Below are 26629 nucleotides of genomic sequence, written 5' to 3'. Positions count from 1 at the left end.
CAGTTACCAAAGTTTTTCATCATAAGGACTTGAAAGAAATCGAAAACATTTTACTAATTTAATTTTAATATTAAATTATCATGAAAGTCAATAATAAAGATAAACATAGCTGTATTAAAAACCTTTTTACACTTAAATATACATAAAAAAATTAAGCTATTTTAATATGTTGCAATCTGTGCTTCCACAATTTAAAGTTTAAATTCTGAAATATCAAAATTACTTTCAACAGATAACCAAATGTTCAATTACTATCAAAGGTAAAATTTACCCTGAATTCATATATATACATTCAAATGAACCAAAACAAGCTCAACCAAATTGAAATCAAAAACATTGCACGAAGAAAGCGTCACCCCAGGTTACAGGCTATAATGTGGGATATAAAATGTGCTGGGGGTTTTGGAGGTGACTGACAAAGTAGGACCCACAGTGCAGTAGAGATACACTGTCTCTCAGTCTTAACTTCCTTTAGCAAGTCTCAAAAAATAAAATAATCAAAAGATGTAAAATTAGTAGAATAACATGTGCATACCCAAGCTCACAGTATCCCACATTTTTATTGTCCTTCACTGCCTGCAGACAGCTGCAGAAAAGTGATTGCTTTAATAAATAAAAATGAAATAAGGTATTACCACAACAGTGGGGTAAGAAAGATAAACTTACCTCCTGAGATTGGCATTCAAACCCCCTTTGTGGTAGTACAAAACTAATAAGTAGCACAGTAGACAAGTTATACTAGTATATAAACCCAACATGTTAAGTTTTCAGTAACTACTGATTTTCTGACTTCACACAAGCTTTCATATGTAATAAGGTGTTCTTGCACATAAAGTAGTGCCAAGTTCTTTAAATGACTTTATTGAAATTAAAAATATTTACTGGAAATTATCAGAAAAATCTCCTTAATGTTTACTTCTTTATACTTATTTAATACATTTTTATATTTACCACAGAATATTTTAATAATTTTATTCAGTTTCTTTATTAAATCCATTGAATATTAACTTTTGCATTAATATTTCAACATTAATAATGAAATATTGTAATATATTACAAATTTTACAAAATCTGAGTAATTGTGAAGTTATAACAGAAAAGTATGGTACATTACTGTTAAATGAAGGTGTAAGCCTTCACTGGAAATGAAAAATATTTGTTTTTTTCCAAAATATTTAGATTTATATCATTATCAATTATTTTAATTTCTAGTTCTAAATATAATGGCTCTACATCTGAAACTGAAGTATTTTTAATTTCTAATTCTATTGGATAAATAGTGTTAATAAACTTAAATACCTCAGAATTATTTATACTAATTAAATCATCTATATATCTGTAAGTTAAGGCAAAAATGTCTGTGTTCATATAATTTCAAATAAACCTATTGTCATAGAAATAAAAAAATAAACTTGCAATACAAATAGAACAGTTAGTTTCCATTGAAACTCATATTACTTGTTTAAACACCTAGTTTATAAAAAAACATAATTATTATAAATGCAAAAACTTAACATATCTTTTATATTTTTGGAGCTAAATTTTCTTTCTAACAGTACTATTAAAGGATAACAGAACTGTTCTATTAATGCATGCCAAACATAAATTAAATCTTTTAATGGAATTATGATATACTGTGTGATAATATCAAATGTTTGAACATTTTTCACTTGTCCACAGTTATGTATTCTAAAATGGGTTGATTATTTTTTATTATCCAACAAATGTTTCTTATCATTACTATTTTTATTTTTAATTACATTAAATAAAATGTTAAGTAATTTCATAAATAAAATAGCTGGTTGTTTAATAATTTTTATTTAACTAGAAATAAATATAAATTAAATTGGAAATTTACGAAGTTTAGCAATAGCATACAGAAAGATAAATCTACAAAAGAATTTGGTTTAGAATAAAGTGTTTAAAAAACTTTGATGAAATTATTAATCATTGTATCTTTGGATTGGTTAGTAAGTTTAAGTGTTTGTGTATTGTTATTGATTTCATTTGTTATAATCAGTGCATAAAACCTTTTACAAATACATCCAAAATTACAATTACATATTTTTTAACTGAGCAGAAACAATAAATCTATATGACATTTCTTTATACAGAATAATTGAAATCTTTTTTTGTTTAAATAACTTGGTTTGGTTTTACTTCTACAATTTGTCTTCTGTGTCACTAATTGGTGCTTTGCTATTACAGCGGAGGCTGGAATGCCAACCACAGGAGGTAAGTTTATCTTTTTAACCACCCATTGTGGTAGTACTTCATTTCATTTTTATTTTATATTTATTTATTTGTTTTATTTTACTTTGGAAAGCAGTCACCTTTCCACAGCTGTCTGCAAGCAGTGAAGGGCAATGTTGTGGACTTAAGCACTTACATCTCACTTTCCTAATTTCCACTTCTTTTGATTATTATTTTATTTTTTGAACTTCTTCATCTTGTACTTGAAAAGGAGGTTAAGACTGATAGAATATGTATCCTCACTGCAATGCAGGTCCTACTTTTTCAGTCACCTTCAAAACCCACAGCACATTTCATATCTCACATTATACCCTGTACCTTGGAGGTACTCTTGATTTGTGCAACATATTTGGTTTGATTCTGGTTGGGCTTGGTTTTGTTCATTTTAATGTAATTTATTGATGGTTTGGACCTACTATTTTTAACACAGTCTTTCCTTTTGATTTTGTTTTGCTTCACTATTTGAGTTTTTATTTTTAATGTATATATTTTTATCCAAATACTATTCAGTAATGAACAAAAATAATTTGCTTTCAGTAGAAAATCTTTTTGAATCAAACAATAGCAATTGTTGAAATTCTCTAAGTACACATTATTTTTTTGGTCTTGATTCCATAATGTTTCTCTTGCTATACAGTGTTCAGTTGCAAACTCTCTTTGTTAACCTGAAAATGACCTAAGAAGGTCGAAACATTGTTCTGTACTTTATTTTCATTAAAGTTTTAATGCCCGTACCAGCCGTCTCAAGAATACAGTGTTTGATCAGGTAAATATACAAATCTAAACATATTTTCCAACTTTTGATTAAAGATAGTCATTATGCTTGAACTATGCAACAATTTAAAATAAATTAATAATGAGTGGTAGTGGTTGTTCATTTTCAAGCATAAAGCTATAAAATGGACTTAAGCATCCCTTCCACAGTGAGGAATCAAACACTGGATTTTAGCTATGTAAGTCTGTAAACTTACTGCTATTCCACGAAGGGATAAAAGGTGGTGGAAAATTGCAAATGAATTCCAATAAATCTTTGAAAAAATCTTTACAATAAATTAAGGTAAAGTGTACATACATGAATGACAGAAAACTATAAACTGAGGGATTTTTTAGAACTTTAAATTAACTCTTATTATTCAGAGATTTCTTTGCTTCACAACTGACAAAGGCTTGTCACACAAGTAAAAAAAAAATTAGATTTAGCTACTTAAGAAAATTTTCACCTAATACAAAAGGTTGACTGTGATAATCATGTTCCAAAGTGTTCCTGCATCCTAAGAATGAAAATTAAATGAAAACTTTCCTACACAACAATCAGAGACAGAAAAGATAGAAGTTTTGCACAAATGTGAGAGTTCATTTTAGAGGTAACACAAGAAGGTGAATTCTACAAATTATGATGGTTGAAGATGTACTGTCGAGTTACAAATACTAAGTGATGCAAATATACAGTAAGACGATAAGACTACATTTAAAACAAGGACTTATTATGAGTAACTACTTACAATTTCCCCTGATGCACTGGACACAATGTCTCCTGTGGCTGAAATACAAAACACACATAATAATATACATTGATCTCAGGGAAAAGACTACTAACCTTATTATCAACTATGCTTTTTATGCATAAAAATTAAAAACAGGATATTTTTCTTTTCAGTCTCCTCCTAACTACTAATAAATTAAATTTCAAGAGCAAATATAAACAATTTCCGTATTCTTACTACGAGATAAATGGCACATTGCATTTTTACTGTGACATGCATAAAGAAAATGATTCACCTATTATAGAACATTTCCAAACTGTAAATATAATCACTAGTGAATAAGAGCTATGAACCAAGGAAACATTCATACTCCTTGAACTTGGACTTGAAACAATTAAAATTAACATATGAAAAATACTCATATATAAACCTAATTATACTTTGTGCAACAAACAGAAAAACAAAACAAAAAACAACAGAAATTGTAAAAAAAAAGTTATTAGAACATTAATGTATTTGGGATTTACTTTATGTTCCAAAATTTCAGAGCATCCAAAAACAATCATACATTTTTTTGAGATAAACATATAAGATATAACTTTAACAGAGTTAAAAAAACAAACACAGTAAGAACTGCAGTATTTACAAATTACAGTGAGGTCTAAACTGAATTTTCATTTTTTAGTTCTTGTACTTTCTGGAATTATAGATGCTTTCCAGTGGTTTGTTTATAACTTAAGATATTAAAAGCACTAGTCTGGAAATATGGAAGCTGTAATTTTGCTAATCTTTTAACTAAACCTAATTTGAAAACTTAGCATAACTCTTTTTAAAACTTCATTTATTTCTCTTTTTTATTATGAAGAACACAACTCAAGAATAGCCTATCTATACTGCAGGGGATAAACGACAGACTTTAGCACAAGACATCAAGCTTACCGTTGAGTAATCTGGGGATAACATCACTGATTTAGTTTCTTATTGTTTTCAATTTGTATTCATGCCCTCCAGTTACACTTTATTTCAATTATAAAAACAGGAAGAACTTATAAACAAAAACAACTTTAGCTATCTTCAGTGAGCTGTGTCTGTTTAGACCAAATTCAGCAAATGTTGACCTTGAAGTTCCTATATTTATCTGGTTCTATCTTATCATTAAATAATATCCAGAATAAACTGAAGTTTTCAGGTATGTATCTAAGGAGGGTGTTTTCATTATTCTTTTTAGCACAGTTGGTAATACCAATGCCAAAAAATATAGAAAGTAAACTCCACCTTTTTTTTTTCTTTCAAATAATACACGATAAAAATTCAAGATACTAGTTTATCTCACCTATCCTCTATTAATTACTGTTCTGTGTTTGTCTGGAAACTCAAATCATAACAAGAAGGGTACAAAGGAGATTAAAATCTGACCTGAAAGGTCAAGCAGACATAATGGGGGGGGGATGTCTAGTAGCAGGTTTATGGAGATATAGAACTAAAACTCTCATTATATTTTAAGTTCCAGGCCCCACTCAGAATACAATACTTGAAACTGTGTTCATATCCCCAATCCAAATCTGGAAACACCAGTTGATTAGTTTCTGCATATTGAATAATTTAATCATAGTTTAATTAACCAATTACTTGACATGACACAAATTAATGTAATTGATATTCATACGTTGTTTACCATACAGCCTAATCACACAGCTCTAGGCAAGATCAACAGTACTGAAAATAATGTCTTTTTTACATCAAAAAAACTTTACTGCATTTTCTGTATGGAGACCATTCTAGCCAATGACCATAATGTTTTAACTGTCCTAAGTATTTCCATTTTCCTCTATGGTACATTTATTATTTATACACTTGGTAGTTCTTTATCAAATATAATTTTAGAATATGGGTTTATTGTACTTGCCTTATAAAAAGTGAATTAAAATGGAAAGATAAATAAGCTGGTATTCTATTCTTACTTGTAAATAAATTATATTAATTTCACCAAATGAAAGCCAATAGCTCTCTCTATATATTATGCATATGTACCACTACAAACCTGAAATCTGCTTTTTTTAAACAAAATTATAAGAGAACTATATTTATTTTCAATATAAATCACACACACACTGTGGAATATTTGTTTGAACATATTTTTGGCAGTAAATTAAGGATAATCTATTTAATCTAGTTCTTTGATGTCTTTTGAGCCAAAATACAATTTTATAACTTTATAGGTGCAGTTACTACTGTACATACTCTTTTTAAGCATTTCTTAACAAAATACAAACAATCTATATGACATTCATCCACTTCATTATGTTAATACTGAATAACAGCTTTATAAATAAATGTGTGTATTGTGCAGTGATGTGAACCTGACAATGACTAAAGGAGGTCGAAACATTGTTCGCTCCTCTATGTAAAATATTTTCTCAACCCAAACGAGCCGTTTTTACATATATATTGTGCAGTGATGTATTGGTTATTTAGGTTAATAACTTTTTTAAATTTAGATTTTTACTAAACTTATGTTAATATGATTGACATTTTCCTTAGTTATGTATTTAGATCTGTCTACTCACAACACTGGTATCTCACACTCTCTACATATTAAAATATTTTGCTGATGATTTTTAAATCATAATTATATCAATATACAGCAATTCATAGCAAATCCCTTAATAAAGAAATCAAGCAAACTAATTCTGTTACATTTTATAAATCTTTTAAATGACACATAAATTGATAATGGGTGGTGGATACACAACAATTTCTGAGACATTACTGATTCAGAGACCACACAAGTAATAACACGATATCCTTATTTTTCATTACCACTTTCTTTAGACAGGATCGCCATTTCTGACAGCTTAATACCAAAAAGGTTTTGTTGTAATACTAGTAGTTTTTCTTTTATTTGAAATATTGTTGTGACTACTCTGGACATTTTTTAAATTTCTATACATTAAATACTTCACATTTTTGAAAAAAAAACATTTGACTCTGTTTTACTAAAATAGTTTTATACATTTAGAAAATGTCTCTAAAGAAATAATACAGTGCATTTCAGACAATATCATCTGCTGAACGTACGCCACACAAAACTAAAAAGTCAAAATTAAAAATTCTGTTACTTACGTGACTCAGAAGTTTTCTTATAGACTTCAAAAGCACCTGACTAAAATATAAGCCAAAAAGATACTGATTGTAACATTGTAACACACAAGTTACTCAGATAGGATTTACATTATGAAAGAAATTGAAAATATAAATATCTGCTGATAAAGGTGTGAAAATGATTTAGTGAAAACAAGAGGGTATTTCTATCAAGTTACTCCTCAGAAATATCTCTACCTGCCATTGTAATAAGAATGAATCAAAACTAAAAATAACACACATACTAATTTATTGGTCCCCATTATGCATTAAAATCAAGATATTTTATAAATAAAACCAGATAAAGAATGTTTATGGGAACTGCAGAACTCACCCATGGCAAATACTAGTTTCTACTTCTGTGAGAGTTGAGTATTTATTTTCAAGTTTTAATGATTTTGAATTAATGCAACATGTTAGTGCCTAATTACTGGGTAAGCAGGACAAATCTGCTGCAGTACTTATATTACACAACTTTCATATGAGCAGCACTAGCTGGCATCTGTGTTTCCTTTTTTTACTTATTTTTTGTATCACTTTATATGTAGATTCTGAGCATACCTTTACTGAAACATGGTTAACATGAGTTGTGACTTCAGTTCTCGTTTCCACAAAATGGGAGAAATCAGCAAATTCTTCATTATCAACAAAATTTGTGTGATTATCATCCTGGGATCCAACTTTCCTTGGAGCTGCCTACATCATAGTTTATATGAGTTTAACTGATTTAACACTATTAACTGAACACTAAAAGAAAATTCTATTATGTTTATAAAATGAGTATACTGGAGTTAATTAGAAAATGTCTAGTTAAAAGAAACTATAGGTTAATTTTATGTTACACCTTGACAGCCAAAAATTAATAGCAGAACAAAATTTAAACTAAGATTTTCCCAGATTAAGGAATAATAATTAAAAATGTTAAAAAAGACAATTATCAAACTATCACAATTAATATACAGATATGTTAAGCACAAAAGAAAATGCAAAGCATATTCTGAACTTACTGTACTAGGAGATGCTCTTGGGGGAACTGCAGGAGGAACACCCAGAAAGTGTGGCATAGTCTTTCCTGATGGGTATACAAGTATTTTGTCTGATCCATAACTCAAAGTTATCACCTTCATTTTAAATCTAAATTACTAATAGAAAATAATATGCATTTTACGTGAAAACATCTATCTCCTCTCATTTAAAAAAATTTAAGTGATCAAATAAAACTATGAAATGTTTACTTAAAAGAACTGTCTATTATCTGTGGTTATGCACTCTGAGGCTTCCTTTTTCTTTTGTTTGAATAAATATTTTATTTGTCTAAATCTGTCCAGTTTATTTATTCTTGCACTAAAAAAAACACAGTTGAAATCTCTCTAATTTGCAAGAACTTTTGTACATTTCCTGAAAGAACTCTATTATTGCTGCAGAGAATTCTCTCTACACTTGTTGGAAAATTAGTTTTAACTCTCTCAATACAGGCTCTGTCAACATGAATGACCATGTGACCTATTTGCATTCATTTAGTTTTTATAGATTTAATACTTCTAACTGTTAATATAGTGTGTATATCTTCACAAAATTTAGCAGTCTTTTCATTGAACATTACCAGTATTTTACCTGCAAAAAATTAATTTTTCAGTGAAAAGTGTTTTATAAACTAAATATAAATTTTTCCTTCACTATATTGAGTATTTGCTTTAAATAGTCTATGTGTAAAGTGATTTTCATGTTAAGGTTAAAAATACTTTACTTCATCTCAAATTTCATTTGTGTAATCTCTAAAACCACCTAAATCTATTTGAAGAGTTTGTTTTAAGTAAAACTTTATATTTTACCTGTAATTCTCTCAACCCTATCTCCACACAAAGTCAATCAATTTGACTGACCTTTTAACTACCAAAAAACAGAGAAAGAAATCTAAGTTACTCACACTTAAATTTTATTGTTTTATTAACATTTGAACCTACTTTCATTCTATTATAAGATGTAAATCACTTGGGAAATGTGCATGCCTTATGATATATTTTTATTATTATTACTGTTTATCTAACCTTAGCTAGCCTAAAGAGATCCTTATTTTTACATTTTAATTACTTCTATAATAACAAATCTGAAAAACAAGAAATAAAGTACTTACCAAAGTATCCTTTTTTTTCTGTTGACACTTAATTCTACTTTTTTAATAAGTTTTATTTAATTAAATAATACACCATGCAGCATAGACCAACAACATACTGAAAGCATAAACTTCCTCCAACAACTACAGTTTTTATTGATGTTGATGAAGTATTGTTTTATTTTGTCTAATTTATCATTAATTTTATCTGGTGAGCATAGTTTTATGGCTGTGTTTATTTGGTTTCTTAGTATATTGAGTTTCAGTCATAAAACTATGCTCACCAGATAAAATTAACAATGAATTAGACAAAATAAAACAATACTTCATCAACATCAATAAGTTTCCTCCACAAACTGTAGAAAACATTATACGCACACACCTAGACAGAAAGCAAAATCAACCAACAAAAGTAAATATATCTCACGAAACCTTATACTGCTGCATACCATATATTCCCGACATCAGCAGAAAAGTAACCAACATTTGGCAAAAACTAGTAACAAACTATGACATTCCAGTTAATACCAAATTTATTAAAAAAAACAGGCTCAAAACTGAGGTCTATACTATGTAAAAACTACACTGACAAACACCACACCAACATTATTTATAAAATACAATGTGATAACTGCCACGACTTCTATATTGGAGAAACAAGTAGGAAAATGGAAATCAGATTCAAAGAACATAAAAAGTCACCTTCACATGTTTTCAAACACTGCAAGTCATATAAACACAACATAACCATAGAAAACACTCAAATTCTAAATAAAGAAACAAACATAAACAAACACAAAATTAAAGAAGCCTTACTTATACAACAACTCAAGCCCAAATTAAACCAATACAAAGGAACACCTTTATACCTATATTAAAAATAATATAATAAATAATAATAATAAAATAAATAATATAAAATTATATATTCAAACATCTAAGCATGCCCTCTATATTCCGACACTCAGTTACACATCCCCTTTCAAACATGTGGTCAATTTCCGGTCAGTTACCTCATTCTTTCTTTGTGAACCTGATGATGTCTGAAGAAGGCAGAAACATTGTTCGTTCCTCTACGTAAAATATTTTCTCAACCCAAACGAGCCATTTTTACATATATATTGTTAACAAATCTTGAAACAAAGGGTGTGACAGAAGAGGACTGATTTTCTATTTGCTAAACAAAATTGAAGACTATAAAAATTATGGTTTTGCTGAGGTATGAGAATTTCATAGTGAGTAACTTATATTTAATTTTGTACTTACTGGAAGGGTGGTGGATAAAATAGAGATAATACCTAAAGCAAATGTGTCACATGTGTTACACTCAGAGAAATTCAAGATTTTATAAATATTACCTTATGAAATTAAGAACTTAAAACTTGTATACTATTAAAGTATGTATTATCAACTAAGATTTCATGCTATACTAACTTGTATAACATAAACAAAAAGTAGTTTAATATGCACAGTAAATAATAACCATGGCAACAGGGTTAACTGAAAATACCTCAATACTATTTTCTCCAATTTATCATAATACTATATGCAAGACAGATGTAGGTTACATAAAAACAACCAAGTTACTGAGAACTTTTCTGAAACAAATAAAAAAAAAAAAAAATAAATTAGGCAGAATTTGAAGAGTGTGCTAACAGTAATCAAGTGCAAGAGTTTACCACTAATGTAGTTTAAAGTCAAGGGTTAATATGTTTTGTAGTTTATTCATTTTGGATCCTTTTTTCCTATTAATGTCCAATTTGCAAAAATGATTAACATTTTAAAATGTATACATGAAAAGGTAAATAATCTTTGAAAGGAATAAAATTTTAAAATGATTACTTATTTAGAATTATGTAAGAAGATGTACAAAAAAGCAAATGATATAAATGTAAAAAAATGATTTTATTTACAAGTTGACAAGGAAATTGTGAAACAAGATAAAAGATAGCTATCAAATTTATAAATCTATACCTATAATATATAAAATACAGTGGTTCTTAACTTCAGAGTTAGTAAGATGCATAGAAAAACTTGAAAAGGTAATATGTAAAGTTTTTATCCCACAGATATCATTAAAAGTTGCAAAAATATTCAAACAAAATGTACAGCCCTTGTACTGTTTATGCCCTTATAACTTATTTAATAACAAGACTCTGAATGCAATATATGCTTTTGAACTGTTAATGGTAAGTGCTGTTTCACTGATTATTTGGTTCATTTTATAGCTATAGTTATAATGACATCAAGAACATTATAATTTGAATAGTTTTAGCAAAGTCTGGTCCTTTGTTTCATAATATTTCAATATAGAATGCATTACACAGTTAAAAAAACAGCAATTTGCTCACCAAACTTATTCAGGTCTAAGGACGAACTGCGAGCATGATTGCTGCGGGGCCGAGGTGGAGGAGGTGGTGGCGGTTCCTTTTTGGGTCCCTGTGGAAGTAAAGGTGGTCCTTGACTGGTTCCCTGGCTTGTAGTACCAGAGAATGAACTGTCAGTAAATAGCATATTAGTTAAGTGTACAATGTAAATAAAAAAAAAAAAATCCATATCATTAACAAAGGAAACTATCATTAAAAGTCCTGTATAAAAGAGTATGAATACTGTAAGTTTTATATGCTTATATAATTTTTCTTTTCATAACAAACAGATTTTTAAGCCATTCAACTTGAAACATGCTGTTCACCTGAAAAATACTGTTACTTGTTGAACTAAATACTTGTTAAGACTTATTCAAAAAATTGCTCTCTCTACTTTCAAAAGTTAATTTTCAGTCTTAACTTTTGGTATTGCACAGTTGCTTTACTTAAGTAAAGTAATTTCTGGACCTCAAGACAAAAGTACAAGCTCTTACAGCTTCTGTGGAAAAATAGTAAATGACTGATAGTAATACAATATGGCATACCACCAATTAAATATATTTGTATCATGAAAAAGTAAAAGAAAATTTAAAAAAACAATAACAAAAACACATTATGTATGATGCAATAACTTGTTTGAACAATTAAATAATTTACCAAGATATAAAATATTTAATAAGACAATCTGAAATACCTGAACAGATTTAAATAACATAATTGTTTGTGATAATTTTCAAGTGTTACATGTAAACATTTTTAAAAATAATTTATAAAGTCTTTGAACTTTATGCTGTGCACAAAGCTTTGTAATATATCTATATCATAAAGATGATTTTGTACTGTGCAAGACTGATCCACTATTAAACAACTTGCAATGAAAAGTAATTTTCCTAAATACTCTAGTGCTAACTACTGAAAGATGTATTTAACAATTACTAGAAAACAGATCATGAGCAAAGCTACTTTTCTTCTGTATTTCAAAAATGTGCAACTAAAGGAACCTTGATGTGCTGATGGTTCTAAAAATAATGAAATAAACAATAACAAAGATAGCACATATTTATATTATGAAAGGGAAAAAAGATGCAGTTGATATCTTTCATAGCACTCCTTTTCCACAACCACTGATTAAAAACAATGTTCATTTAAACATTTACAACATTACTAAGAGAATTAGTTAGCAATGTAATTTATTTGTGAATATATATAGTTGTACAAAATGTTTTTATTGAGATAAGGATGCAAAGAATGTTGCATACCATCTACTAATATACAACCATGACATTTTGAAAGGAAGGACAGAAGTTTCAGTTGTTATCTGTAGTAAATTTTTAGCAGAAGCAGGTACAATTTATTAAAATAACATTATTTAATAAAAGGATGTATATTGTAAATGCTCCACAATTACACTGATGGCACAAGATTTCATTCTACATGCATATAATAGTTTTCCTTAAATTACTTACAAACTCAGCAAGCACTAAAAGCAAGGCAATACTAAAATGTACACAAAATTCATTCACTTTATTAAGAATTCACATTCAATTATCTGGAAGATGCCCTTACCTTCGTCTAAGTTCCCAAGACAGTGCAAGTTAAAAAAAAAGGTGAAGAAAGTAACTACAAAATGTTCATGAATGCTCAGCATGATAACTTTTAACTCAAGCAAGCTCAAGTCAAAATTAACTACCTAATTATAAGAGCTGTACTACTACTACTTAGCGTGAATGAAGCTCAATATGGCAAAGACAAAACAAATAATAATACTAAAAGAAAAACAATCAATATTTGCCATGAAATCTTAACTCTACTTAGCATGAATTTTCAAAAGCTATCTGCTACATACAATTATCATTAATGCTAAGCCTAATTTTGTTTTTTTATTCCGATACATAATACAAAATGAGTTAGAACACATACATACATTATACTTTTATGTAATTACTGACCCATACTGTTTTGAAATTTTAAAATATTTTCTTTTATGACCATTACACTCCACTGTTTTGTGTCATTCTATGTAATAACACTATTAAAAGAAGAGCATTTTTACATAAAACTTTCATAAATCCACTGATTCAGTCCTTGTTACTTCAACTTAGCTTTTCTTACAGATTTAAACTATCTACATTGTGGAACCTCACCATGTTTTGACTTACTACTTTTGTTTTCTACCAACCACACAACTTAAATTTTCAAGTCCTAACAGTCCTAACCTATTATTAACACTCTAAAGCAACATATTAGATTTTTTTTTAAATAAAAAACAAAATGAACACATGTAATGGCATATTGGTAACTTTCCCTGCAATATATAATCCTGTTTCTGTTCATTACAGAAACAACAGACAACACAATAAAACAGAGTAAATGATCAAAAAATTAAAACATTAAGTTTAACTGATTTCTTTCATTCTATTATATTCTTTTCCAGTTTGTAAATTCATTGTAACAACTAGATCATTTTACAAGAATTAAACTGTACTGTTTTATAAAATCCTAAAAATAATTATTTTAAGTTTGTTGACCACGAACAAATCTGTATACATCTTTCTGTCAATATCATACACAAAGTGAATTTTGGTAACCCTGAAATTTGTAATTGTTTCTTGAAAAACACAAGATTCAACTAAGTTACAACTGTTATGTGGCTCATTTTAATTATTTTCAGTGCTTCCTTTCAATTATTCTCTTTCCTTCTACACTCAATGTTGATTAAATTATAAACAAAAAATTAAAATGACTGGTAAATAAGAAGAGAAACTTATATTAAACTAAGTTTAAAGAAATAACTTTAGAACACAAGTTTTTTTAACACATTGAGATGTTTAATCTAAATTTATTAACTATTTTTTAGTATGTTTCAGACGTAGGCATCGAATTGTTTTGAATTATTTTTGTTTAAATAACAACATTAAGGAAAGTACAATTATAAAATATTACTTGATAATTTCTAAAACATTGGTCATCAGGGCTATAAATAATAGATAATGTTTAACTATCATTTATTTAAAAGGTATCTGTCTGCATAAAAATTAATTTAAAATTATGATTTCATTCTGTACAACAAATTAATTGACATTCCCTTTATTCATGGTTAACTTTCAATGTAGTAAGTGATATACTGCTTTAAGCATTAACATGGGTAAGACATAATAATATTTACTGTTATACTTTACTTTTTAACTCACAAGCTAGTCGTGTTACTTGCTTTTGTACTTTTCTTTATGGCACTGTATTATTAAACTTTTTAAATAACTAATAAAGAGAGCCTAAGCCTGGCTTTGCCTTCACTTATTCAGTAACCTCTTACTAAATAAATAATAATTTTGATAAGTGAACACTACATTTGAACACAAACGATTTTGATGAAGAGCCTGCTTAAGTTATTTATATTTATCAAATTCAATTGTTTTTTCCATCCTGAGAAGTGCTAGAAAAGAAATAATCAAACAAAACATTAAGCTACTAATCAAACACAACATTAAGCTACTTGTATTATAGAAAATAAACCAGGGTCCAAAATTAATTCTTCAAAGAAAAAAAATCACATCCATCTGGCAATAAATCATACCAAATAGCCTTTAAAAAAAAGAAATTCAAAAACTCACCTATTTTTACTTAGTTTATAAAACAAACAGGTTTAAAATTTTTAGTATTACTTCTTTATTATTCAAAAAGAAAACTGATGCTGTTACTGCAATAATTTTTCTTAATTATTAATTCTAACATGTTTCTTCCAGTTTGTGAGTTTCTGACCTTTTAATTAGTTACACACAAATCATGTCAAAAACCAATTACTCCCTATCAATCAAAAGAAAAACAAAAGGATGTTTCCACTTCATGCTTAAGTTTGAGGAAAGTAAGAAAATTTGTAAAACCAAGAGTGGACATATTTTTTCACTATTAAAGCTACTATACAAAAGAAAAACAATCAATTCAAAACTTGATATTCAATTATACAGTCCACATTTTAAGAAAATGCAATGTAGTCAGGTAAATCTTAGTTGTAATTACAGGTTAGCTGAGTTTACAACAAGATATTCAAGTTAAGAATACATATAAATTGGATTTCATTGGCAACTAATTAATATTCTAGATATTCTTCAGGACTTACAGAAAAATTAAAAACATGTAGATCAAACTACAAATTATTAGGTGACAAAAAACTTACATAAATGCATATCCTATTTGAACTTTTCTTAGATAATAGTAAAAAAAAAACACAGATAAAATTATATAATTTTTTAAATTCTATTCACTTAGAAAACTTATGAAAAATTCAGGCAAGCTTTAAAAATGTAAAATTCCATAAAGTCACATGCTACTATGGCAGTAATCCACAACAGCATGCAACCTGCAGTAAGAGTGAATGCTAGCTTCTCACATACCCAAACTCAAGCAGCTGGGAAAAAAATAAATATATAAAAAAACAGAGAGATATCATTTTGTAAAAAAAAAATTAAGATGTAGATGTAACTTTTTGAAGCACATGTAAACCTGTTTATTCTTCCTTTTTTATTACACTTGTATTTTTTTATATAGGAGATAATGAGTACCAGAACCCAATACAAGCGATATTACTGGGTTTCATAACCATACTAAAGAGCCGTACCAGAACCCAATACAAGCGATATTACTGGGTTTCATAACCATACTAAAGAGCCGTACCAGAACCCAATACAAGCGATATTACTGGGTTTCATAACCATACTAAAGAGCCTAAAATTGTCAATATAGAAATCATAAATGAGAATAAGTATCACAAAAACATACAATTATAGAGCTACCAAAACTACACAAGAATTCCTAAGCTTCTTCATGATCTTGTCACTGGTTACATACATACTGGGTTTTAGGTAATAGGTAAGGAAACCAATGTGCAACCCATGGTTTCAACATTTATCAAACTATGTAGAATCTAAAAGTAGCAGTGATAAGTGTTTTTCAAAATGTTGTATTTGGTCAAATTCTATGACAGAAAGATCTAATTCTCTAATTTTGAGAATTAAAGAGTATTTTTCTAAAAATACTGTTAATCCTGCAAAAAAAAGCAATTTTTTAATAATATTTTATCAATTACCATGTTGGTATGAAAATAAAACTGCATGTAGGTCTAAGTACAGTCTTCTACTGTAGGATATATTGCTTTTTCCAGCATCAACAAAACAGAGAGTTTACATTCAATCTTTTTACTTAAGATGAAATATTAAGATGCTATATACCTTCTAATGTAAATAACACCTTTCATATAACACTAGGGTTCATCAGGCCAGCTGGGATACAACAGACCTAACAATTAATTAGGCACTATTTATATCACCAACTGCATAAACAACAAGCTGTTAAGTTAAATAAACTAGATTAAGCATAAAGTAACATAAATTATTTATTATTAATTATTATTATTATCATTACCTGAATTACTTATCTTAAAGCAATACATGCTAATGCAATATCATATACACAGTGATTAAAAAACTTGTATAAATTTTAGATATATTTTTAAAATATGTTAGAACGTGTTGTAAATGCACATTTTGTATTGTTAAGTACCTGTGAATTAATCCTGTGCATAGATAGCATTGTTTTGTAACATATAAACATTAAAATCAAAGTGCTAAAATAAGTTGCTGCTGTGACAAAGTATTAAATTTTTTTATCTGCAGTTCATGTTGCAAGAAACTAAGTGAAAAAAATATTGAAGATATTTTCAAATTAACAGAGTGAACATGATTCACTTGATAAAAAGCCAATATTGCTATTCAGTTATAAAACAACAACAAAGTTTCAACTAGATCATGCATTAGGATCTCAAGTGGTTTAAAAGATAGAGCTTTTCAAGAAAACCTCACTAATTTATAAAACTAACCAAAGTTGAAAGAGCATGCTGACATTTATCTTATCACACTAGATCTCAAATATTTTGTAGATGTGTGAACTATTAAACTTTGTAGTCATGTAAATATCTTGTATATAATCTGCAAATCAGATATTACACAGGATTAGATACAAGTTTATCTGCATCAGATGTTCTGTCAACAAAAAAAGAAATCACAAAATGAACATAAATCTACTTTTGAATAATTCTAAAAAATTCACAATATATTTTAAAGATGCCACAAAAGCTCCTAAATTAAGGTATTTATTATTTTGTGGCATCTTTAAAATATCTTGTGAATTTTTTAGAATTATTCAGAAGTAGATTTATGTTCATTTTGTGATTTCTTTTTTTTGTTGATAGAACACCAAATGCAGATAAACTTGTATCTAATTCTATGTAATATCTGATTTGCAGATTATATACAAGATATTTACATGACTACAAATTTATATATTTATTTTTCAAATACCATTATCACTTAATCTTAAAGCTATTGATATAAAGAGCTGATGGTATTTTAAAAATAAATATATAAATTGTCTTAAAGTTTACCATGATCAGAACAACTATTCACAGTATGTAACAGAAAGCAATAATAACTGATTTATTGTACAAAACATAAATAACCAATAAAAATTTTTGTGCCTAATACAATCAAATGACTGACTGAAATTTTATCAAACTTTCCAGTACTAATAAAAATGACGCTAACTGTTAACTTAATTTTTTTACCATTATCCTTCTCTTGAGATTGATAACTGTAGATTTTTATGATAAAAAATTATGATGAAAAGTCAAGAAGTAGTGATAAACATTCATTAACTGAAATCTTACTCTAAAACCATTAATGACACCTTATGCATGAACTAAAGAAAGTGTATTTTTTGAGATCTGGATTTGAAATATGTTTTATGATAAATCATAATTAGATAATGGCACCCACTCAACAAATAGAAGTAAACTCAGTCACTATAAGTTGTTCTTGATGCATACGGGTGTGTATAGATGGAATATTTTTTTGGTATATATATTGATGTTTATGCAGTACATACATTACGAACATTTAGAAGTGAACACATGCATTTGTAAACTGTTGTGCATAGTTCTGAAGTTTCTAACATCCTCTACGTATTTAAACTCATTTTCCAAAAAGTAAAATCTTTTATCTCCCCTTCATATCATGAGATAAAATTAAACAGCAATCAAGGTAATATAAGACAGATCAAATAATAGAGAATATAAAAAAAACAAGGGCATTAAACCCCAATTCCTTATATTGTAATAAGATAAAACAATCAAACTTAACATGTCTTTGTGATTTACCAATGAAAGTATAATTTTCCAGTTTGAAGCTATGCCAAAGCCAGGAAATATTTAAAGTTCTTTTACCTAGTTGTGGACGGTTGTCCAGTGATATCAGATGCTGCTGTTGCTGGCATGTCACCTGAAGTGGACTGTGTTACTGTAGGCTTTGGAGGGGGTGGAATAACTCCTGAGCCTTGACCTACAAAAGAAAAAGAGGGTGAAAGCCAGAAGTAAAAAGAACAAAAACTATAAGTGGTAAAGAAGTATAAGTATCTTAAATTGATGTACAGACAACAGAAACTATGTGAATGAACACCTAAAACAAATAGAAGAGAAGGTGCAAAGCATTACAAATGCAACTAGGAATACTGTAACAATAAAAAATGGGATGAAAATTTTAAAAAGTATATGAATGTTTAAGTCAGTCAGTCATTGACTACAGAACTGAAACATTACATTATAAAAAAAAAAATTCAGATTGAATAAATGAATTGAAATATTAGATTAGAGACACAAATGTTTCAAATTTTTATCCAGTGTCAAGAAATACACCTTCTTAGCTATGGTATATGACATTTATATAGCAGGATATGGCAAATAGTAAGATGAAAAAGATAATTAAATAGAGAAATGTCATACGGAAATTTTAATAGAAATTTTGAACAAAAATTAAATTAGATGCAGGCAAGGAAAGAAATACACATCTGATGAAATTGAAAGTTCCAAAGTCTATGTTATGCTAACAAAAATAAAACAAGTTGAAAAAATTATTTAAAAAGCCCAAAAAGTAACACTTATGAAAAGAATAAACCAACTATACAGCAAAATTGCAGTAGAACAGAAAACTATAATTATTATGGTTATTATAACTATATTAAAAAAGGAAAGAACAACAATATATCATAGATAAAGCTCAAAAAACGAGAGTTGATGGCCAAATTAAAATGCAGTAACTTTGCAAATTGAAAGAAAAAATGAATTAAAGAAGATAAAAATATAAATATAATGCATCTGTATTTTATTTATGGAAAAGCTACTAATGATAACTTTTCACCTTCCCTAACTTCAAACTGTTGACCAGTAAAAAGGCAACTAGTCAGCAGCACTCAATCTAAGTTATTATACACCCACAACTAGAAAAAAGGAAATATTTTTTTTCTGTTACATGGATTTGAACTCACTAGCATCGTAATCCAGAGCTCTACCATAGGAACAGCCTGTGCTCATTAATAAAGCCTATTTGGAGTTGCAATGAAATGGAGTGAAAAGTGGGAATATATAAATACACACACAAACACACACAAATAACTGGATTTGGAAACTGCTAAAAACAGACATCAAGAACAAACAAGAAAATTGTTATAGTTTGACTTATAAACATCTGAAGTAAATTATATACATAATGTAGTTTAATGTACTTTGTTACAAAATAGAATATCCCCTTCTAAAGAAATGCAGAACATTTTATACAATAAATAATATTAGCATATTAATTTTTTATGGGAAGAAAGAGGGAACTTTTATCTTAAGATGACAAATGTAAACCAAGTTTTTTAAGAACTGTGAGAAATATTTAATAATGGTAAATACATATAAGATAAACAAAAGGTGCAACATAATACAATAAATAAAACTGAAATGTAAATTTACACTTCATCTTTATTATTTTTAACAGGTATTTTTAAGACTGAGAAATAATAAAAATGAGTCTGTAAAAAAAGGAAAAAAAACAACAACAACAAAAATATTAGTTTAATCCTGTAATAAGATCTATTAAATCTACAGGGTGTTCAAAGAGTATAAAACCAAAGGCACCTTAACAAATTTCACAGAATGTGTTCAAAGTGTGGTTCTTCTAATTCAAACAAGTTTGGGTTACACAAAGATTAACTTGAGCTTCTTATGCTTTGACAGTGCTGTAATCAGTCATATAACTGATATTAAGAAAAGCTACAAATCACATATGATTTAAAAACTTTGGACACCCTGTAGTTAGCAAAGAACCAGCTTTTAGTGTCAGAAGAGGCAACAATTATTGGAAATACATTATAAGTTTATGAAAACATTAACTTCCAAAACATATTTACAATCTGCTAACAATATACATAGAAACCCACATTGATAAGGTGAAGGAGCTGGTGCAGGCATGATCTTTAGAGAAAGAATCTACATACAACTAGAGTGTACCAACATAAAAAATGGTACAAAGAGTGGGGAAACTGACTTCATCCAGAACAGGTATGCTCTTCACCTGGAACTTAGTTTCTATATCAAAGGTGGAATACAGTGTGAGTTATCATCAGTTTAGAACAGCCCCAACCAGATAGCTAAGGTTCCACTACTCAGGGTTGAAATTAAGGGGTTGTGGTACCTATATCCCATTTTGGTAGCTAGAGTTATTGGACTACATTGTTTTATATATACACACACACACACACACACTTTGATTGGATTCCAACCTGTAGCCATTGAGTGTTGCACTTCACACCACCAGAATCAAGATAAGAGAATAAGCAACACAGAGTGGATAAACTTTCTCCTTCACCTAAAGAAGTCCAAAAGAGAACACCTTAGGCTTGGAATAACAGGATTGTGTATGTTGTACTCAACCAAAAAAACAAAACACATTTGGTTTGGAATTATGAGCAGTCATTCTCACTTTCCAGCCAAATGGAAAAGGAGTATTCCACCTGTGCTCAACCAAGGGCCTAGGTTGGGATCACTTTGCATTTGGACTTATGAGGAGATAGTGGGCCACCTTCCATGATCAATATATGAAACTACTAGTGATCAAAGAGAAGGGCCATGCACTCCCAAGCTGGATTGTTTTATGTCAAATCTGAACCAGAATTACCAAGTAAGCTCCCATGGAGGCTGGGTGTCATTCTGAAAAAAACATCTAAGGACTCTAATAGGACTCCTAACTTTGAGCTCCACTAATACAGTCAAGGGGTGTTGGGGAATTCTGAGGAACAGTGCTCCAGAAACTATGCAAAAGGTGAATAAAGTTAAGTAGATTTTTAAAAGCTAACTAATCCCAATTTATTCAACCTAAAGATTGGCAATGATGGGCAGGATCCCCTTTTGTTTTACTCATGATTGTCCATAAGTGATAATCTATAAGAGAGTAATAACATTTAGTAGGTGCCTAAATGGTCTTATGGAACACCCCATTTTGACAGAGCCTGTTGCAACCTGTATTGATTATGGTGAAAGTGGTTGCTAGTGCAGAAATGAGAATAAAAGTTATACCTGCTTGGACAACTCTCAGTGTGGAGTGGGATCCAATGAAAACTAAATAAACCCTAGAAGAAAAAAAAAGTGTATATAACTGAGGAAAATACCTCTAGTTAAAGTCTAACAGATGTAGTCAAAATAGCTTCAAGGGATAATAAAAAAGATACTACAAGATCATCTAATTAAAAGGTAGGAAAGAATTAGTAGTTGTCCACATACCAGCCAACATAATGTCTTCCAGAGGACAATTCAACCAGGTGATTAATGATGTACAGATATGACAAACCTGGCGAGATGTGACATAAAATACTCCTCTCCCATAATGATAATCCATTATATGCCATGTGAATCAATATGTGAAGCCACCTCATTAGAGCAATGGGAAATAAGTCATGGGAAATTGAAGTATCTTAACAAATAAACAATCATTTCATAATTCCATCAAAATGAGTAAGCATGAGCCATATAACATTTAGGGGCCATGATGAAGCATAACAAACGATAAGGATCAAACTGGTCATAAAGGTGAGAAATGGCGGGCAAATGGATTGGTGAGAAGGATCTTTGCCTCTTCCCTAACTGCTAAAGTCTTGGGAATAAAAGATCTATCAGGGTAAAGCAGAATAAATGTAGAATAATAGAGTCATATGCACATGGATTGCAAACAACTCTGACCAGAAATGTCCACAAGCCAATACTAACAAAAAAAAACTACAATTTACGAGAGAAAGGGAACAAAGAACAAAAATAGTAGATAAGGATGCCTTATATAAAACTATAGTAGACAAAGTGAGCCCATTCTCAAATACATAAGTTAGAAAATGGGATATGATAAACACTTCTAGATAAAAAAGGCTTAACTTCCTTTGAATACACCACTGACAATAAATATTCCATTTCCGTTGATAAACAATCATAGTTAGTTAACTACAAAAAAATCTTAGAAGTTAAACCATTATGTTGTGCAAAGAACCATGTAACTTCCAAGCATAAAGACCAAATTCCAAATCATCTGGGTGGAGAATGTCTGATTAGGGTTATCTCAGCACAGATTTTAAAGAGACATGGACACACCTGCAGATACTAAAGAAGTGGGAACCATGCTTGAGTGGGCCAATAAGGTGCAGCTAGGGAACATGAAAGAGAGTAGAACACACCATAGTCAGAACCTAGGGCTATAGTTGAACTGGGGAAAAGGCATACAGATGTAAACCTGTCAAAGTTTGACTGAATGCATTTACTGCCACCATTTGAGAATGATGTATTGAAGACCAAAACAACTGCAGTTGAGAATTCAAAGGAGTTGCAAAGGCATCAATTGTTGGAAACCTGAACTAAGAGCAAATCCACCAAAAAACTTCATGATATTACATCCATTCTGTCGAAACAATCCGGTTGGGTCAAAAGAGGTGTTCCTGAAACATGACATGTTAAAAGACATATGATGGGAATGAGACCAGTAGAGAGGATTCAAGGTAAGAAAACAAAGTTCTCAAGAAAGTGTTCCTCCTTGAAGAGATATCTGAGATACAAACGTGAAATTGTCTTCAAAAGAGAGAGACTTCAAACCCTTGCCCAATTTATTGAAAAAGTTTGAGAATATTGATATGGAGGGTCAACCCGTCTTTTGTCCAAGCACCCTGGAACTCCTGACCTTGAAGGTGAGTTCCCATTCCTGAAAAGATGCATCTGTGAACAGATGAATATCAGGATGAGTTGGTGGAATGGGTATCCCAAGAGTAGTATTGCTCCAATCCAACCATCATTCACAATCGACAATATTGTTCCTGAGTAATGAGACAGGATGATTCAAAGGTTCAGAATGAATGATCCATTAGTCATGCAGTAACCACTGATGGAACCTTATATGCAGTTATCTCAAAAGGATGAGAGGCTTGAGGGATACCTACATCCCATTTGCACAGTAGAAGAAAGAGACAGAAGTAAAAGACTAATGGTTCTTTCCATGGCTTGAAGCTTAAGATGGGTTTGTTGAGTGCAACTTAAATAAGTATTGAAAAGCACACAAAAATGGATGAGATATTGTGCCTGTGACAAAATTGATTTCTTCAATCCCATAAAGAAGCCTGCTTTTGTGGTTTCTGAAAGAATAATGTAAGAGTACTATTCTGCTAATTGAGGGAATGAAGCTAGAAGGAGCCTGTCATCTATATAATGACTAGTGCACAGGTATAACAAATGCAGGTGATGAGGAAAAGGAAGAACCCAGAACTATAGCACTTGACCCTTATGCACAAACCTTATAAATCTCCAGGAAGATTCTACTATAGGAATATCAAGATAAGTATTGATAACACTGAGCTTGATCATCCAGAGCCCTGGTGCAAAGTGTAATCATTTGGAAAAAAAAAAAATCCAATACTGAAATGAAGCAGATCTAAAAATTGGTTGAGTCAATATACATCAATGATTAGACACCAATCTCCTGTCTTCTTGGGAAAAAAAAATAAATGAAAATAAAATTCCAGAACAATGGGATCAATCTTCTCTACTGCTTTTTTTGACAAACAAGTTTCTTTTGGCCAGAAAACAAAGTCCACTTGCCATGGATATATTGGTGGTGAAAATGCAACAGGTTGACCACTCAATGATGGAAATGATGTAAATTGAATGACCAACAATGAATTCAGAACCTGGAGTACTCTTGGATCTGTAGTGAAAGAGTTCCAAACGTCCAGGAAGTGATGTAACTGTGCTGCCACTGCTTCCCTGTCCCAAAACAGTCATTGATGATGTTGTTGATGGTCTACGTGAGCCAAAGATCTTCAAAAATATGAATAGACCCTATTATAAGAACCAATAGTCCTATGAACCGAAGAAGGGGGGGGGCAGGAAACACTGCTCACCAAGATTTATAAATTAGAGTCAGAAAGACAAGAATTCAAAGATGATAAAGAAGAATGTAAACAGGCAGTATCAATTCAGGATTCTAATGTCTCTAGAACCCATGTAAATGACATGGAATGGAGAAAAGGAACTTCCTGTAACTACCTGAGGTGGTAAAAGACTCCTTTCAACAAAGTATCTCACCCCAATAAATCTCAACAACAAACCAGACAGGAAGCCAAGAAAGAACAGAAGAAAACAACCTCACTAAAATAGAAGTCAACAAAATCCTAAACTCATCCTTACATTGCTGAGGGGAATGTTATTAAGCTTCAGACAAATGTTTGAATGAAGATAAATGCCTCAGGACAGTTGTGAGTGTAGAACAAATACTCTTGTTGATAGAAACCCATGCCGAATACATTGTCAAAAAAAATGATAACATTATTGGAATGACATGCTTATATGCAGCACCTAGATATAGGGCAGGCTGAACATGCTGGAAAAATTTACAAATGAGAATTTGCCTGAGGCACTTGAGTGGGGTATAAAAACTGGAGCAAGTGTTCTCAATGTTTAGATGGGCAAAGAGTAGAAATCCTGATTATTGAGAAATAGCTATAGCATCAGCTGGTGGTAAGTACATTTTGGAAAGTAAAATATAATATTTTGTTACTAAAGCCATTATTTTTTTTGACAATCAAAATAATTAGTTTTAATTTTAGTAAAGGAAAAAATGAAAGAAAATGTTAAAGACTACCTGATGTCTTTCTTGGTGTTGGTCTATGGATTACCTGAGCAGTAGATAGAGTAGTTTTTGCATCACCACTTTCTAAAAAATTATAAGTATGCATAATGATTATATTACAAATTTTTCTTTTCAACAAAGGAAAAATGGAAAACACAATTTATATGGTGAGTTAAAAAGAAATAAAGAACTCCATAAAATTATTTATATTTTTAACGATTCTTTAACTGTTTACAAACTTTAAAAATGATTGGGAGTTAACAACAATCAGTGACATTTTCTTGGCTTCAGTACTCAAAAAAGAAAATAAATTATTTTTCATAATGATAACTACAGATTAATCACATCTAAAAAGAATTACATTTCAAAATCAATTTTAATTCCAGAAGTCACCAAACTGTAAAATAGTGGCATGTGGAGTTGTGTCTCATAAATGCTCAATATAATTTTATTTCAAATTACAAACTAGATTAAAAGATATTTATTCTTTCATATTTCAACTGCACAGAAAAGTACAAGTTGACTATTTCTAAGATTATCTTTATTATCTCATAGTCTAAGCTACTAAAGTAAACAACCTATTGATGATACTATTTCATCTCTTTCTAAACCATTAAAGTAGTTCACCTACCAATATTATAACTTTGCTGTTGCTGATGTTAGGTATGAAAACTGACAAACTGGTTAAGTTACTAATTGGTTTATCTAGATTTCAGCTATTTTTTTACTTGTCTTATCTGAGCCTGATCTGTTAAAGTATATAATCAAGGTACATTATGATTTGACTTATATAGGTCTGATATATTAAAGTAGAAAACCACCTATTTTATTACTTGGCTTATTTAGGCCTGATCTATTATAGTATATAACCAAGATATGTTATTCCTTGGCATTTACAGGTGTCATATATTAACTCTCTCAATACAGGTTCAGTCACTGACCACGTGACCTCTTTGTATTTGTTTAGTCTTTTCAGATTTAATACCTTTTTCAATTTAGTATATATAGCTTCATAAAATTTGTCAGTCTTTAAGTTAATATTATAAGTCTTTCACATACAAAAAAATATATTTTTAGTAAAGTACTTTTAATAAAATAGAGTAGATTTGCCCATAAATATATTTGTTTTGAAACGTCTGTGTGAAAAGTAATTTTTATGCTAAAATGAAAAATACTTTTCCTTATCTCATAAACCTCAATGATGTAATCCCTGAAACCTTCTAAATGCATTTCATACACCTTTTTTCAGTA

The 26629-nt window shown here is 29.7% G+C and overlaps 1 protein-coding gene across 7 annotated transcripts in view; it reads right to left on the bottom strand.

Annotated features, from left to right (window-relative positions):
* Reps (RALBP1 associated Eps domain containing) overlaps window positions 1–26629 on the bottom strand; it is a 103687-nt gene that overhangs the window by 10836 nt on the left and 66222 nt on the right. For all 7 annotated transcript variants that reach the window (XM_076517838.1, XM_076517837.1, XM_076517842.1 and 4 more), the window contains 7 exons: window positions 25391–25462; window positions 18631–18745; window positions 11343–11488; window positions 7886–7950; window positions 7440–7574; window positions 6861–6900; window positions 3756–3793 (listed from right to left, as the gene is read on the bottom strand). In XM_076517838.1, coding sequence (XP_076373953.1) covers window positions 3756–3793; window positions 6861–6900; window positions 7440–7574; window positions 7886–7950; window positions 11343–11488; window positions 18631–18745; window positions 25391–25462 — 611 coding nt within the window. The remainder of the gene's footprint in view (window positions 1–3755; window positions 3794–6860; window positions 6901–7439; window positions 7575–7885; window positions 7951–11342; window positions 11489–18630; window positions 18746–25390; window positions 25463–26629) is intronic.

This window comes from Tachypleus tridentatus, chromosome 8 (genome assembly GCF_004210375.1).
Source record: "Tachypleus tridentatus isolate NWPU-2018 chromosome 8, ASM421037v1, whole genome shotgun sequence".
NCBI lineage: Eukaryota > Metazoa > Arthropoda > Merostomata > Xiphosura > Limulidae > Tachypleus > Tachypleus tridentatus.
The sequence above is the reverse complement of the archived record's forward strand: the minus strand, read 5'-3'. Positions and strand labels throughout refer to the sequence as shown.